This window comes from Oncorhynchus mykiss, chromosome 16 (genome assembly GCF_013265735.2).
Source record: "Oncorhynchus mykiss isolate Arlee chromosome 16, USDA_OmykA_1.1, whole genome shotgun sequence".
Lineage (NCBI taxonomy): Eukaryota > Metazoa > Chordata > Actinopteri > Salmoniformes > Salmonidae > Oncorhynchus > Oncorhynchus mykiss.
The window spans coordinates 30077472-30095016 of NC_048580.1; the positions used below are offsets into that span (position 1 = coordinate 30077472).

The following is a 17545-nucleotide window of genomic DNA, read 5'->3' on the forward strand; positions in this document are numbered from 1 at the left end:
CCGAAATAACCCTGCTCTCCGACTCACCGATAGTGACGGCGTGCCGTCGTCCTCCACCATCATGATCAGCCGGTACTCCTGCTGGCGCTCGCGGTCAGGTGGGGATGGTCGTGTCACCATCTCACCGGTCATGCGGTCCATCCGGAAGGTGAGATCCTTGTTACCTGAGGTGATGTAGTAGAAGAGCATGGCGTTGGGCCCGATGTCACGGTCTGTGGCCACCACGCGCAGGACGGACGTACCGCCTCCCACATTCTAACAGACAGACAGACAGACAGACAGACAGACAGACAGACAGACAGACAGACAGACAGACAGACAGACAGACAGACAGACAGACAGACAGACAGACAGACAGACAGACAATAACTTATCAACATCCTGTGAGTAATACACTATCTTTTCTATGTACAGCAAATATTTGTTTTTAAAACAGAGTGTAATTCCACTCTCCATTCATTGGGGGCTTGTATTCAGGCAGTACAGCATGAGAGGTTAGAAAGGGTAGGGGAACAGAATGGGCAAAAGTTGGTTGAAGGGATCGAACCTACAAGTGTTGGGGAGTAGCTCCACTACATGTAGTTCAACTACACTGAATAAAAATATAAATGCAACATGTAAAGTGTTGGTGTAAAGTGTTTCATGAACTGAAATAAAATATCCCAGAAATCTTCCATATGCACAAAAATATTATTTCCTTATTTCTTTAAAATGTTGTTCTCAAATGTTGTTTACATCCCTGTTAGTAAGCATTTCTTCTTTGCCAAGATAATCCATGCACCTGACAGGTGTGGCATATCAAGAAGCATGAAACAGCATGATCATTACACAGGTGCACCTTGTCCTGGGGACAATAAAAGACCACTCTAAAAGGTGCAGTTTTGACACACAATACAATGCCACAGATTTCTCAAGTGATGAGGGAGCGTGCAATTGACATGCTGACTGCAGGAATGTACACCAGAGCTGTTGCCAGAGAATGTAATGTCAGTTTCTCTACCACAAGAAGCCTTCAATGTCGTTTTAGAGAATTTGGCAGTACGTCCAACCGGCCTCACAACCTCTGACCATGTATCACAACCCCACCAGCCCAGGATCTCCACATCCAGCTTCTTCACCTGCGGGATCGACTGAGACCAGCCATTCAGACAGCTGATGAAACTGTGGGTATGCACAACCGAAGAATTTCTGCAAAAACTGTCAGAAATCGTCTCAGTGAAGCTCATCTGTGTGCTCGTCACCCTCACCAGGTTCTTGACTTGACAACAGTTCAGCTGGCATCGTGGCATCGTGACTGACTTCAGTGGGTAAATGCTCACCTTCGATGGCCACTGGCAGACTGGAGATGTGTGTTCCTCACGGATTAATCCCGGTTTCAACTGTACAGGGCAGATGGCAGACAGCGTGTGTGGAGTCGTGTGGGCGAGCGGTTTGCTGATGTCAACGTTATGAAAAGAGTGTCCCATGAAGGCGGTGGGGTTGTGGTATGGGCAGGCATAAGCTACAGAAAAGGAACACAATTGCATTTTATCGATGGCAATTTGAATGCACAGAGATCCTGAGGCCCACTGTCATGCCATTCATCCGCCGCCACCACCTCATGTTTCAGCATGATAATGCAAGGCCTCAGGTCGCAATTCCGGGAAGCTGTGACGTGCACGACAGCATGTTCCTGTTCCCGCCAATATCCAGCAACATCACACAGCCATTGAAGAGGAGTGGGATAACATTCCACAGGCCACAATCAACAGTCTATGCGAAGGAGAAGTGTCGGGCAAATGGTGGTCACACCAGGTACTGACTGATTTTCTGATCAACCCCCACATTTTTTTTAAGGTATCTGTGACCAACAGGTGCATATCTGTATTCCCAGTTATGTGAAATCCATAGATTAAGGAATTTATTTCAATTGGCTGATTTCCTTATATGAACTGTAAATTGTTGCATTTAGATTTTTGTTCAGTGTAGTACTTTATCTACATTTCCAGTAGATTGGTGGTATTTTAACTAATTAGTGTTTTCAGCAACAGTTCATTAATTACCTTTTAAAAACACAGTTGGACATCCCGTTCAGATAAGATTAAATTGAAGCAAACACAGACGTTTTTTTTTAAGTTTAACTCTTACTTACATTAGTTGTCTGTGGGTGAACATGTGAATAATTGAGAGCTCTGTGTGTGTGTGTGTGTGTGTGTGTGTGTGTGTGTGTGTGTGTGTGTGTGTGTGTGTGTGTGTGTGTGTGTGTGTGTGTGTGTGTGTGTGTGTGTGTGTGTGTGTGTGTGTGTGTGTGTGTGTGAGTGTGTAATTGAGTGTGTGATTGATTGACTGACTTGTGTGTGTGACAAATTAACATTTGGTCTGTCATTTTACTGCAAGAAACAGTTCATTCTAAAGAAGTTAATATTATAATAGGCTTCATGTGAGGCCTTACTGTCAGTGTCCAGACTTCAGTTACTGTCCCAAATATTAGGCTCCTGTTACTGTCTAAACTTCAAAGATGCAAGGGGTTTTACCACATGTTCTCTGCCATTTAGAGAACCACTACCAACTCCAGGGGAGATACTAATGGGTCAGATCCGCGGATCAGAAAAGCCCAAATGAGAGTTGCTCTCTTTCAGATTGAATTTCATAGAAATCGCTGTGTATTTTCATGTAAGGAAACTTTTAGTAGGCTAACATACAAGCATGTTATATTTTCCATTAGTTTTTAAAAATAAAAATAAATAAAAAAATCTACTTTGACATTACAATGTATTTTATCCAAAAATGACAATTAAAACCATTCTAACCCCACTTTTTAACAAAATGTTGTACCATATAGGCCTACCCATGGGAGTATAAGCTGATTGTGCATTTACTGTGGTCTTATGGAAAGCATAGGCCTATTTACGATATTGATAGACAATGATGCACTGAATTCATTAGCACACAGATGGTTTTGCCATGATTTGATTATCATTTTTTGATCATGTTTGCCAAGGACAAGTAGGGCTTAAGCAAATAGATGCATGTTCTCCATCCATGCATGTATCAATAAATCACATCAATTCAAATGTATTTATATAGCCCTTCTTACATCAGCTGATATCTCAAGGTGCTGTACAGAAACCCAGCCTAAAACTAGTGGAAAACATATTAACATAAAACATATTAACCTGTAAAAGAAAAGGGTTCATATTGAAACAAAAGGGATTGAATTCTTTGAATTGTCCAATCCACGGAGTTGTGTATTTCTTGTTCCACATAGGCTCAATAGCCTATGCAATATGATGCAGGGATAGTACACAGTAGCCTAGGCTACCAGAGAGAATAAATGTAAGTTCATACACTTATTTGCATGGTTTTTATATAGCCTATATACAGTATGCTATGTTGAAATATAGAGGTAGTTCAATGTAAATCTATACCTGTATGTAGCTAGACATATAGACTAATTAACTAAGCCTATCTCTGCATTTGAAAGTAAACTGGCCAGATAAAATGCTTGATTGTTTTCTCTGTAACAAAACCAAGTAAAACCTTGTTTTTTCCCCCTGTGGGTATTTTTTCCAGAGCTTATATTCGCCGGGCCAGAAGAATGTCCAACAAAACAAATGTGCATCGGAGTCGTGTATTTCTTGTGTATTTTTCAGGTAGTTTTTAACATAAAGCATCATGGAGTTGAACATTTTTATAGATCACTTTATACCTAGGTTGGAATATTTTACCTCCGATTGATTTTAGCGATACATGCACGAGTGGCGGCTCCATCTCAACATAATATTATAATTTTTTATATTTTATTCAATTGTCAATTCTCCTGTAAACTCAGCAAAAATTGAAACGTCCCCTCACTGTCAACTGCGTTTATTTTCCAGCAAACTTAACACGTGTAAATAATTGTATGAACATAACAAGATTCAACAACTGAGACATAAACTGAACAAGTTCCACAGACATGTGACTAACATAAATGGAATAATGTGTCCCTGAACAAAGGGCGGGTCAAAAATCAAAAGTAACAGCCAGGATCTGGTGTAGCCACCAGCTGCATTAAGTACTGCAGTGCATCTCCTCCTCATGGACTGCACCAGATTTGCCAGTTCTTGATGTGGGATGTTACCCAACTCTTCTACCAAGACACCTGCAAGTTCCCAGACATTTCTGGAGAGAATGGCCTTAGCTCTCACCCTGTAGGGGTGATGTTCGGCTGTACCGATCCTGTGCAGGTGTTGTTACACATGGTCTGCCACTGTGAGGATGATCAGCTGTCCGTCCTGTCTCCCTGTAGCGCTGTCTTAGGCGTCTCACAGTACGGACATTGCAATTTATTGGCCTGGCCACATCTGCAGTCCTCATGCCTCCTTGCAGCATGCCTAAGGCATGTTCACATAGATGAGCAGGGACCCTGGGCATCGTTCTTTTGGTGTTTAGAAAGGCCTCTTTAGTGTCCTTAGTTTTCATAACTGTGACCTTAATTGCCTACCGTCTGTAAGCTGTTTATGTCTTAACGACCGTTGCACAGGTGCATGTTCATTAATTGTTTGTGGTTCATTGAACAAGCATGGGAAACAGTGTTTAAACCCTTTTCGATGAAGATCTGTGAAGTTATTTGGATTTTCCGCATTATCTTTGAAAGGCAAGGTTCTGAAAAAGGGACGTTTCTTTTTTTTACTGTTTATATGTCATGGATATATTTAAACTTATATTATTTTGTGTAATTTAACTTTCACATCAGTGGCAAACATTTGACCAGAACATTTTAAATGAGGTGGCCAATGTGGGGCACAGACCCAGATTAGAATTTTGAATTTTAACCTCTCTTGGGTAGGGGGCAGTATTTTGACGTCCGGATGAAAAGCGTGCCCAAAGTGACCTGCCTGTTACTCAGGGCCAGAAGCTAGAATATGCATATAATTGGTAGATTTGGATAGAAACCACTCTAACGTTTCTAAAACTGTTAAAATTATGTCTGTGAATATAACATAACTGATATGGCAGGCGAAACCCCGAGTACAAACCATCGCCAAAAAAACAAATTTCAGCCTACCATTATTTTCAATGGCTTTCACTTTTATTTTAAGGCCCAGATTTTAGTTCCTAGGGCTTCCACTAGATGTCAACAATCTTTAGAAAGAGTTTCACGCTTGTTTTTAAAAAAATTACCCAGAAATTGTATTGTTTCTTAGGCGGCTCCCATTTTGGCTGTAGTGTTTCCAAGCACGTGGAAGAGAGCTCGTTCTTTGTCATTTTTCTCCGATAAAGACAATAACAATTCTCCGTCTTAAATTGTATCGTTTATTTACGTATTAGGGTACCTAAGGTTTGATTAGAAATGTTGTTTGACTTGTTTGGAAAAGTTTATTAGTAACGTTTGGGATTAATTTTGTATGCATTTTGATGGAGGGAAACTGGGTGGATTATTGACTGAAGCGCGTCAGCTAAACTGAGTTTTTACGGATATAAAGAATGACATTATCAAACAAAAGGACCATTTGTGATGTAACTGAGAGCTTAAGAAGTGTCAACAGAAGAAGATCTTCAAAGGTAAGGCATTTTTTATATCGCTATTTCTGACTTTTGTGTCGCACCTGCCTGGTTGAAATATGTTTTTCATGTGTTTGTATGTGGGGCGCTGTCCTCAGGTAATTGCATGGTTTGCTTTCGCCGTAAAGCCTTTTTGAAATATGACACAGCGTCTGGATTAACAAGAAGTTAAGCTTTATTTTGATGTATTACACTTGTGATTTTATGAAAGTTAAATATTTATAGTACTGTCTTTTGAATTTCGCGATCTGCAATTTGGCCAGGTGGGACACTACCGTCCTACCTGCCCATAAGAAGTTAATCGATGCAAGGTGGATTTAATAAATATAATTATGATAGTTCCACGCATTAAATGCTTAAGCTTAGGTTTGGTACATTTCCCTGTTCAAATAAACCATAAATTAAACATATTTTGGACTGGGGGGCAGTATTGTGTAGCTTGGATAATAAGGGGCCCAGAGTAAACTGCCTGCTACTCAGGCCTAAAAGCTAGAATATGCATATATTTAGTAAACTTGGATAGAAAACACTCGGAAGTTTCTAAAACTGTTTGAATGATGTCTGTGAGTATAACATAACTCATATGGCATGTAAAAAACAGAGACAAAATCCAACCAGGAAGTGGGAAATCTGAGGTTTGTAAGTTTTCAAGTCTTTGCCTATCAGTGTCTTTGTGGTCATATTGCACTTCCTAAGGCTTCCACTAGATGTTAACAGTCTTTAGAACCTTGTTTCTACTGTAAAGGGGGAACAAATGAGTGCTGTTTGAGTCAGGTGTCTGGCAGTATGCCATGAGCTAAATCATGCGCATGGCCACGAGAGGTAGCTTCGTTCCTTTTAATTTCTAAAGACAAAGGAATTGTCAGGTTGAAACATTAGTGAAGATTTATGATAAAAACATCATAAAGATCGAGTCTATACATCGTTTGACATGTTTTTACAAACTGTAATATAACTTTTTAAATTTTTCGCCGGAACTAAGCGATCGCGCATTGAGCATTTGGATTACTGGGCTAAACGCGCAAACAAATAGGAGGTATTTGAACATAAATTATGGACTTTATCTAACAAAACAAACATTTATTGTGGAACTAGGATTCCTGGGAGTGCATTCCGATCTAGATAATCAAAGGTAAGTGAATACTTCTAACGCTATTTCTGACTTTTCTGACACCTCTCCTTCTTTGGAAAATGGCTGTATGTTTTTGTGGCTAGGTGCTGGCCTAACATAATCGCAAGGTGTGCTTTCGCCATAAAGCCTTTTTGAAATCTGACACAGGGGTTGCATTAAGGAGAAGTTTATCTATAATTCCATGCTTAACACCTGTATCTTTTATCAATGTTAATTATGAGTATTTCTGTAATTTGATGTGGTTCCCTGCACTTTCACCGGATGTTTGTTTGAGACAATGCATTTCTGAACATAACACACCAATTTCAAATGAGGTTTTTTGACATAAAGATTAACTTTATTGAATAAAACACACATTTATTGTGTAACATGAAGTCCTGTGAGTGCCATATGATGAAGATCATCAAAGGTTAGTGATTAAGTTAATCGATATTTCTGACTTCTGTGAGCCCTCTCCTTGGCTGGAAAATGGCTGTATGGTTTTCTGTGACTAGATGCTGACCTAACATAATCGTTTGGTGTGCTTTCACCGTAAAGCTTTTCTGAAATCGGACACTGTGGCTGGATTTACAAGAAGTTCATCTTTAAAATGGTGTATAACACTTCTATCTTTGAGGAATTTTAATTATGGGATTTCTTTTTTTTATTTATTTGGTGTCCTGCAATTTCACTGGCTGTTGGCGAGGTGGGACGCTATTGTCCCACATATCCCAGAGAAGTTAACCTCTTGAACCTATAGGGGCGCTGTGTCATTATTGGATAAAAAGACGTGCCCGTTTTAAGCGCAATATTTTGTCACGAAAAGATGCTCGACTATGCATGGAATTGACAGCCTTGGAAAGACACAACTCTGACGTCTCCAAAACTGCAAAGATATTAACTGTGCGTGCCCCAGAACTAATGCAACAGGCGAAACCAAGATGATGTTTCATACAGGAAATGCCCCGGATTCTGAAGGCGCTGTGTTCCAATGTCTCCTTATATGGCTGTGAATGCGCCAGGAATGAGCCTGCGCTTTCTGTATATTCCCCGAGGTGTGTGCAGCATTGTGACGTGTTTGTAGGCATATCATTGGAAGATTGACCATAAGAGACTACATTTACCTGGTGTCCCGCCCGGTGTCCTGTGTGCGTAATCAGTAAGTCCATGCGCGTTCCATTTCTTCAGAATAGAAAGTAAACTGCCACGATGGATTTTATCGTCGATAGATATGTGAAAAACACCTTGAGGATTGATTCTAAACATGGTTTGCCATGTTTCTGTCGATATTATGGAGTTAATTTGGAAAAAAGTTTGCGTTTTAATGATTTTTTTATTTTATTTTTTATTTTTTTTCTTACCCAAACGTGATGAACAAAACGGAGTGATTAGTCGACACAAATTATATTTTTTGTAAAAACTGAACATTTGCTATCTAACAGAGTCTCCTCATTGAAAACATCTGAAGTTCTTCAAAGGTAAATTATTTTATTTGAATGCTTTTATGTTTTTTTGTGGAAAATGTTGCATGCTGAATGCTAGGCTTAATGCAATGCTAGGCTATCAATACTCTTACACAAATGCTTGTTTAGCTATGGTTCAAAAGCATATTTTGAAAATCTGAGATGACAGTGTTGTTAACAAAAGGCTAAGCTTGAGAGCAAATAGATTAATTTCATTTCATTAGCCATTTTCATGAATAGTTAACGTTGTGTTATGCTAATGAGCTTGCTGATAGATTTACACAATCCTGGATACAGGGGTTTTTTTGTAGCTAAACGTGACGCAGAAAACGGAGCGATTTGTCCTAAACAAATAATCTTTCAGGAAAAACTGAACATTTGCTATCTGAGAGTCTCCTCATTGAAAACATCTGAAGTTCTTCAAAGGTAAATGATTTTATTTGAATGCTTTTCTGTTTTTTTGTGTAAATGTTGCCAGCTGAATGCTAACGCTAAATGCTACGCTGAATGCTACGTTAGCCATCAATGCTGTTACACAAATGCTTGTTTTGCAATGGTTGAGAAGCATATTTTGAAAATCTGAGATGACAGTGTTGTTAACAAAAGGCTAAGCTTGAGAGCTAGCATATTTATTTCATTTCATTTGCGATTTTCATGAATAGTTAACGTTGCGTTATGGTAATGAGCTTGAGTCTGTATTCACGATCCCGGATCCGGGATGGGGAGATCAGAAAGGTTAACTCTTTGCATCAACTTCATGTAATTGTCAATAAAAGCCTTTGACACTTATGAAATACTTGTAATTATACTTCAGTATTCCATAGTAACATCTGACAAAAATATCTAAAGACACTGAAGCAGCAAACTTTGTGGAAATTAATATTTGTGTCATTCTCAAAACTTTTAGACACGACTGTATATTGGCCATATACCACAAACCCCTGAGGTGCCTTATTGCTATTATAAACTGGTTACTGACGTAATTAGAGAGGTAATAATACATGTTTTGTCATACCCATGGTATACAATCTGATATACAATGGCTGTCAGCCAATCAGCATTCAAGGATCGAACCACGCAGTTTATAATTGTTGTTATTTCCTCCAATAGGGACTGTCTCCCCTGATCACATCAAAGGTCCCCCGTAACCCCAGTTTTAACTGACAGTTAACCCCTCTTTGCGAATTGAATGAAAATGATGAAATACGGATAGACACTAATGAGAAATAATTGTTTACGCTTGTTTCTTTTTTATTGTTAACATTTTTTGGGAAGCCTGACTTACCTTTACATCCATGAATACATGTAACTTTCTGGGCTGAAGGTCATTTCACTTATGGTGTTTAATAGATGTTCCTTTCCAATCAAATGGTGTGTGCACAGAGCACTGTCCGGATGCTGGACTTATTTTGGATTAGACAAAAATGCTCATGGAACCAAGTTAACCTACTTTTTGAAGGGATTTGTTTGACAACCAGATGAAACCTCATGACTGTTTGTGTTCATGACACATTTAACATCTTGAAGCTAGGGGGTACTATTTTTATGTTTGGAAAAATAACTTTCCCAAAGTAAACGGCCTATTTCTCAGGACCAGATGCTAGAATATGCATATAGGATAGAAAACACTCTAAAGTTTCCAAAACTGTCAAAATATTGTCTGTGAGTATAACAGAACTGATATTGCAGGCGAAACCCTGAGAAAAATCAAACCAGGAAGTGGCTTCTATTTTGAAAACTCCATGTTCCATAGCCTCCCATTGCTCCATTTAAAGGGATATCAACCAGATTCCTTTTCCTATCGCTTACTCAAGGTGTCAACAGTCTTCAGACATAGTTTCAGACTTTTATCTTGAAGAATGAGCGTGAACGACCACATTGCGTAAGTGGATAGGTGGGGGCTCTCAGAGTGAATTGTGCACAAAAGAGAAAGGCGGCTATTGTTACTCCCGGTCCTAGTGAAAAGCCAACTGTCCCGGTTGATATATTATCGAATAGATATTTGAAAAACACCCTGAGGATTGATTATAAAAAACGTCTGACATGTTTCTGTGGACATTATGGATATAATTTGGAATTCTTGTCTGCGTTGTCGTGACCGCTCTTTCCGGTGGATTGCTGGGCATAACGCACCAAACTAACGGAGGTATTTTGATATAAAAAATATCTTTATGGAACAAAAGGAACATTTGTTGTCTAACTGGGAGTCTCGTGAGTGAAAACATCCGAATATCATGAAAGGTAAACGATTAATTTGATTGCTTTTCTTATTTTCGAGACCAAGTTACCTGATGCTAAGTGTACTTATTGTTTTGTCGAGCGATCGATAAACTTACACACGCTTGTATTGCTTTCGCTGCAAAGCATAATTTCAAAATCTGAGATGACAGTTGGATTAACAAAAGGCTAAACTGTGTTTTGCAATATTGCACATTTTCTAGTAATATTATTTGACTGTGGCGCTATGCTATTCAGCGTTGCTGATGACAATTATATCGGATCCGGTATGGGTGGTTCAGAGAGGTTAACGGTAAAGCACTTTCTATGTTAACCTTTCTGATCTCCCCATCCCGGATCCGGGATCGTGAATACAGACTCAAGCTCATTACCATAACGCAACGTTAACTATTCATGAAAATCGCAAATGAAATGAAATAAATATGCTAGCTCTCAAGCTTAGCCTTTTGTAAACAACACTGTCATCTCAGATTTTCAAAATATGCTTCTCAACCATTGCAAAACAAGCATTTGTGTAACAGTATTGATGGCTAACGTAGCATTTAGCGTAGCATTTAGCATTAGCATTCAGCTGGCAACATTTACACAAAAAAACAGAAAAGCATTCCAATAAAATCATTTACCTTTGAAGAACTTCAGATGTTTTCAATGAGGAGACTCTCAGATAGCAAATGTTCAGTTTTTCCTGAAAGATTATTTGTTTAGGACAAATCGCTCCGTTTTCTGCGTCACGTTTAGCTATGAAAAAACCCCTGTATCCAGGATTGTGTAAATCTATCAGCAAGCTCATTAGCATAACACAACGTTAACTATTCATGAAAATGGCTAATGAAATGAAATTAATCTATTTGCTCTCAAGCTTAGCCTTTTGTTAACAACACTGTCATCTCAGATTTTCAAAATATGCTTTTGAACCATAGCTAAACAAGCATTTGTGTAAGAGTATTGATAGCCTAGCATTGCATTAAGCCTAGCATTCAGCATGCAACATTTTCCACAAAAAAACATAAAAGCATTCAAATAAAATAATTTACCTTTGAAGAACTTCAGATGTTTTCAATGAGGAGACTCTGTTAGATAGCAAATGTTCAGTTTTTACAAAAAATATCATTTGTGTCGACTAATCACTCCGTTTTGTTCATCACGTTTGGGTAAGAAAATTAAAAAAAAAAATAAAAAAAAATCATTAAAACGCAAACTTTTTTCCAAATTAACTCCATAATATCGACAGAAACATGGCAAACCATGTTTAGAATCAATCCTCAAGGTGTTTTTCACATATCTATCGACGATAAAATCCATCGTGGCAGTTTACTTTCTATTCTGAAGAAATGGAACGCGCATGGACTTACTGATTACGCACACAGGACACCGGGCGGGACACCAGGTAAATGTAGTCTCTTATGGTCAATCTTCCAATGATATGCCTACAAACACGTCACAATGCTGCACACACCTCGGGGAATATACAGAAAGCGCAGGCTCATTCCTGGCGCATTCACAGCCATATAAGGAGACATTGGAACACAGCGCCTTCAGAATCCGGGGCATTTCCTGTATGAAACATCATCTTGGTTTCGCCTGTTGCATTAGTTCTGGGGCACGCACAGATAATATCTTTGCAGTTTTGGAGACGTCAGAGTTGTGTCTTTCCAAGGCTGTCAATTCCATGCATAGTCGAGCATCTTTTCGTGACAAAATATTGCGCTTAAAACGGGCACGTCTTTTTATCCAATAATGACACAGCGCCCCTATAGGTTCAAGAGGTTAAATTAGGCCTACATGTCTTAACTATAAAACCCCATTAACTCTGGGATATGTGGGACACGAGCGCCACACCTGGCCAAAAGCCAGTGAAAATGCAGAGCGCCAAATTCAAATAAATTACTATAAAAATCAAACTTGATGAAATCACACATGTAAGATACCAAATTAAAGCTACACGTGTTGTGAATCCAGCCAACATGTCAGATTTCAAAATGGATTTTCGGTGAAAGCAAACGATGCTATTATCTGAGAGTAGCACCTCCGTAAACAAAGAGAGAAAACATATTTCAACCCTACAGGCGTGACACAAAACACAAAGATAAAAATATAAATCATGCCTTACCTTTGACGAGCTTCTTTTGTTGGCACTCCAATATGTCCCATAAACATCACAAATGGTCCTTTTGTTCGATTAATTGCATCGATATATATCCAAAATGTCAATTTATTTGGCGCTTTTGATCCAGAAAAACACCGGTTCCAACTTGCGCAACGTGACTACAAAATATCTCAAAAGTTACCTGTTAACTTTGCCAAAACATTCAAACTACTTTTCTTATACAACTTTAGGTATTTTTTAAAGTAAATAATCAATAAAATTGAAGACGGGATAATCTTTGTTCAAAACAGGAAGAAAACAAACTGACACTACCTTTCTGGTCATGCTAACATCTAACAGTACACTTGAAGTGACCCTCGTTTTGAACAGGGCTACTTCTTCATTACACAAAGGAAAAACCTCAACCAATTTCTAAAGACTGGTGACATCCAGTGGAAGCGGTAGGAACTGCAAGAAGGTCCCTTAGAAATCTGGATTCCCAATGAAAACAATTGAAAAGAGAGTGACCTAAAAAATGTAAAAAATCTGAATGTTTTTTCCTCTGGGTTTCACCTGCTACATAAGTTATGTTAAACTCACAGACATGATTCAAACAGTTTTAGAAACGTCAGAGTGTTTTCTATCCAAATATACTAATAATATGTCTAATAAGAATATCTTATCTTCTGGGGATGAGTAGCAGGCAGTTGAATCTGGGCATGCATTTCATCCGGACGTGAAAATACTGCCCCCTGTCACCAATAAGTTAATATTTGCAGTGTTGACCCTTATTTTTCAAGACCTCTGCAATCCGCCCTGGCATGCTGTCAAATAACTTCTGGGCCACATCCTGACTGAAGGCATCCCATTCTTGCATAATCAATGCTTGGAGTTTGTCATAATTTGTGGGTTTTTGTTTGTCCACCCGCCTCTTGAGGATTGACCACAAGTTCTCAATGGGATTAATGTCTGGGGAGTTTCCTGGCCATGGACCAAAAATATCGATGTTTTGTTCCCCGTGCCACTTAGTTATCACTTTCTCCTTATGGCAAGGTGCTCCATCATGCTGGAAAAGGCATTGTTCGTCACCAAACTGTTTCTGGATGGTTGGCAGAAGTTGCTCTCGGAGGATGTTTTGGTACCATTCTTTATTCATGGCTGTGTTCTTAGGCACAATTGTGAGTGAGCCCACTCCCTTGGCTGAGAAGCAACCCCACACATGAATTGTCTCAGGATGATTTACTGTTGGCATGACAGAGGACTGATGGTAGCGCTCACCTTGTCTTCTCCGGACAAGCTTTTTTCCGGATGCCCCAAACAATCGGAAAGGGGATTCATCAGAGAAAATGACTTTTGGCAGAATATCAGTCTGTCCCTGATGTTTTTCCTGGAGAGAAGTGGCTTCTTTGCTGCCCTTCTTGACACCAAGCCATCCTCCAAAAGTCTTTGCCTCACTGTGCGTGCAGAAGCACTCACACCTGCCTGCTGCCATTCCTGAGCAAGCTCTGTACTGGTGGTGCCCCGATCCCGCAGCTGAATCAACTTTAGGAGACGGTCCTGGCGCTTGCTGGACTTTATTGGGCGCCCTGAAGCCTTCTTCACAACAGTTGAACCGCTCTCCTTGAAGTTCTTGATGATCCGATAAATGGTTGATTTAGGTGCAATCTTACTGATTTAGGTGCAATCTTACTGGCAGCAATATCTGTGCCTGTGATGCCCTTTTTTTGCAAAGCAATGATGACGGCATGTGTTTCCTTGCATGGTTACCATGGTTGACAGGGGTCTCTGGTCCCCTCCCAGTTAGGGGGAGTGATGAGCTCTACAGCAGAGTCTCACAACTCAATCACTCGTTGAAAACCGTTTTCTGCCCCTCACAAAAGATTGAATTTGTTGATAATTGGCCCTCTTTCTGGGACTCACCCACAAACAGAACCAAGCCTGGCCTGCTGAGGAGTGACGGACTCCATCCTATTTGGAGGGGTGCTCTCATCTTATCTACCAACATAGACATGGATCTAACTCCTCTAGCTCCACCCTAGTGGAGTCTGCCACTAGCACAGTCAGTGTAGTCAGCTCAGCTATCCCCATTGAGGCCGTGTCTGTGCCTTGACCTATGTTGGGCAAAACGAAACATGGCGGTGTTCGCCTTAGCAATCTCACTAGGGTAAAGACCTCCTCCATTCTTGCCATTATTGAAAGAGATCGTGATACCTCACATCTCAAAATAGGGCTACTTAATGTTAGATCCCTAAGTTCAAAGGCAGTTATAGTCAATTAACTTATCACTGATCATAATCTCAATGTGATTGGCCTGACTGAAACATGGCTTAAGCCTGATGAATTTACTGTGTTAAATGAGGCCTCACCACCTGGTTACACTAGTGACCATATCCCCAGTGCATCCCGCAAAGGCGGAGATGTTGCTAAAATTTACGATAGCAAATTAAAATTAGCAAAAAAAATGATGTTTTCGTCTTTTGAGCTTCTAGTCATGAAATCTATGCAGCCTACTCAATCACTTTTTATAGCTACTGTATACAGGCCTCCTGGGCCATATACAGCGTTCCTCATTGAGTTCCCTGAATTCCTATCGGACCTTGTAGTCATAGCAGATAATATTCTAATTTTTGGTGACTTTAATATTCACATGGAAAAGTCCACAGACCCACTCCAAAAGGCTTTCGGAGCCATCATCGACTCAGTGGGTTTTGTCCAACATGTCTCTGGACCTACTCACTGTCACAGTCATACTCTGGACTTTTGGAGTTTTATCCCATGGAATAAATGTTGTGGATCTTAATGTTTTTCCTCATAATCCTGGACTATCGGACCACCACTTTATTACGTTTGCAATTGCAACAAATAATCTGCTCAGACCCCAACCAAGGAACATCAAAAGCCGTGCTACAAATTCTCAGACAACACAAAGATTCCTTGATGCCCTTCCAGACTCCCTCTGCCTACCGAAGGACGTCAGAGGACAAAAATCAGTTAACCACCTAACTGAGGAACTCAATTTAACGTTGCGCAATACCCTAGATGCAGTTGCACCCCTAAAAACTAAAAACATTTCTCATAACAAACTAGCTCCTTGGTATACAGAAAATACCTGAGCTCTGAAGCAAGCTTCCAGAAAATTGGAACGGAAATGGCGCCACACCAAACTGGAAGCCTTCCGACTAGCTTGGAAAGACAGTACCGTGCAGTATCGAAGAGCCCTCACTGCTGCTCGATCATCCTATTTTTCCAACTAAATTGAGGAAAATAAGAACAATCCAAAATTTATTTTTGATACGGTTGCAAAGCTAACTAAAAAGCAGCATTCCCCAAGTGAGGATTGCATTCACTTCAGCAGTAATACATTCATGGAAAAGATCATGATTATTAGAAAGCAAATTACAGACTCCTCTTTAAATCTGCGTATTCCTTCAAAGCTCAGTTGTCCTGAGTCTGCACAACTATGCCAGGACCTAGAATCAAGAGAGACACTCAAGTGTTTTAGTACTATATGTCTTGACACAATGATGAAAATAAACATGGCCTCTAAAACCTTCAAGTTGCATACTGGACCCTATTCCAACTAAACTACTTAAAGAGCTGCTTCCTGTGCTTGGCCCTCCTATGTTGAACATAATAAACGGCTCTCTATCCACCAGATGTGTACCAAACTCACTAAAAGTGGCAGTAATAAAGCCTCTCTTGAAAAATCCAAACCTTGACCCAGAAAATATAAAAAACAATCGGCCTATATCGAATCTTCCATTCCTCTCAACATTTTTAGAAAAGGCTGTTGCGCAGCAACTCGCTGCCTTCCTGAAGACAAACAATGTATACGAACTGCTTCAGTCTGGTTTTAGACCCCATCATAGCACTGAGACTGCACTTGTGGAGGTGGTAAATTACCTTGTAATGGCATCAGACCGAGGCTCTGCATTTGTCTTCGTGCTCCTAGACCTTAGTGCTGCTTTTGATACCATCGATCACCACATTCTTTTGGAGAGATTGGAAACCCAAATTGTTCTACACGGACAAGTTCTGGCCTGGTTTAGATATTATCTGTCAGAAAGATATCAGTTTGTCTCTGTGAATGGTTTGTCCTCTGACAAATCAACTGTAAATGTCGGTGTTCCTCAAGGTTCCGTTTTAGGAACACTATTGTTTTCACTATAAATGTTTACCTTTGGGGATGTCATTCGAAAACATATCGTTAACTTTTACTGCCATGCGGATGACACACAGCTAGCTGTACATTTCAATGAAACATGGTGAAGCCCCACAATTGCCCTCGCTAGAAGTCTGTGTTTCAGACATAAGGAAGTGGATGGCTGCAAACTTTCTACTCTTAAACTCGGACAAAACAGAGATGTTTGTTCTAGGTCGCAAGAAACAAAGAGATCTTCTGTTGAATCTGACAATTAATCTTAATGGTTGTACAGTCATCTCAAATAAAACTGTGAAGGACCTCTGTGTTACTCTGGACCCTGATCTCTCTTTTGACAAACATATCAAGACTGTTTCAGGACAGCTTTTTTCCATCTACGTAACATTGCAAAAATCTGAAACTTTCTGTCCAAAAATGATGCAGAAATATTAATCCATGCTTTTGTTACTGCTAGGTTAGACTACTGCAATGCTCTACTTTCCGGCTACCCTAAAGCACTAAAAAACCTCCAGTTAGTGCTAAATACCGCTGCTAGAATCCTGACTAGAACCAAAATTTTCGATCATATTACACCAGTGCTAGCCTCTCTACACTGGCTTCCTGTTAAGGCAAGGGAACATTTCAAGGTTTTACTGCTAACCTACAAAGCATTACATGGGCTTGCTCCTACCTATCTCTCTGATTTGGTCCTGCCGTACACACCTACACGTATGCTACGGTCACAAGACGCAGGCCTCCTAATTGTCCCTAGAATTTCTAAGCAAACAGCTGGAGGCCGGGCTTTCTCCTATAGAGCTCAATTTTTATGGAATGGTCTGCCTACCCATGTGAGAGACGCAGACATGGTCTCAACCTTTAAGTTTTTACTGAAGACTCATCTCTTCAGTGGGTCATATGATTGAGTGTAGTCTGGCCCAGGAGTGAAGGTGAACGGAAAGGCTCTGGAGCAACGAACCGCC

General features: G+C 40.0%; 1 protein-coding gene across 2 annotated transcripts in view; it reads right to left on the bottom strand.

Annotated features, from left to right (window-relative positions):
* The window catches only part of LOC110492868 (cadherin-23), a 588267-nt gene that overhangs the window by 121866 nt on the left and 448856 nt on the right, over positions 1-17545 (bottom strand). For both annotated transcript variants that reach the window (XM_036946709.1, XM_021567341.2), the window contains one exon: positions 28-255. In XM_036946709.1, the coding sequence (XP_036802604.1) occupies positions 28-255 (228 nt within the window). The remainder of the gene's footprint in view (positions 1-27; positions 256-17545) is intronic.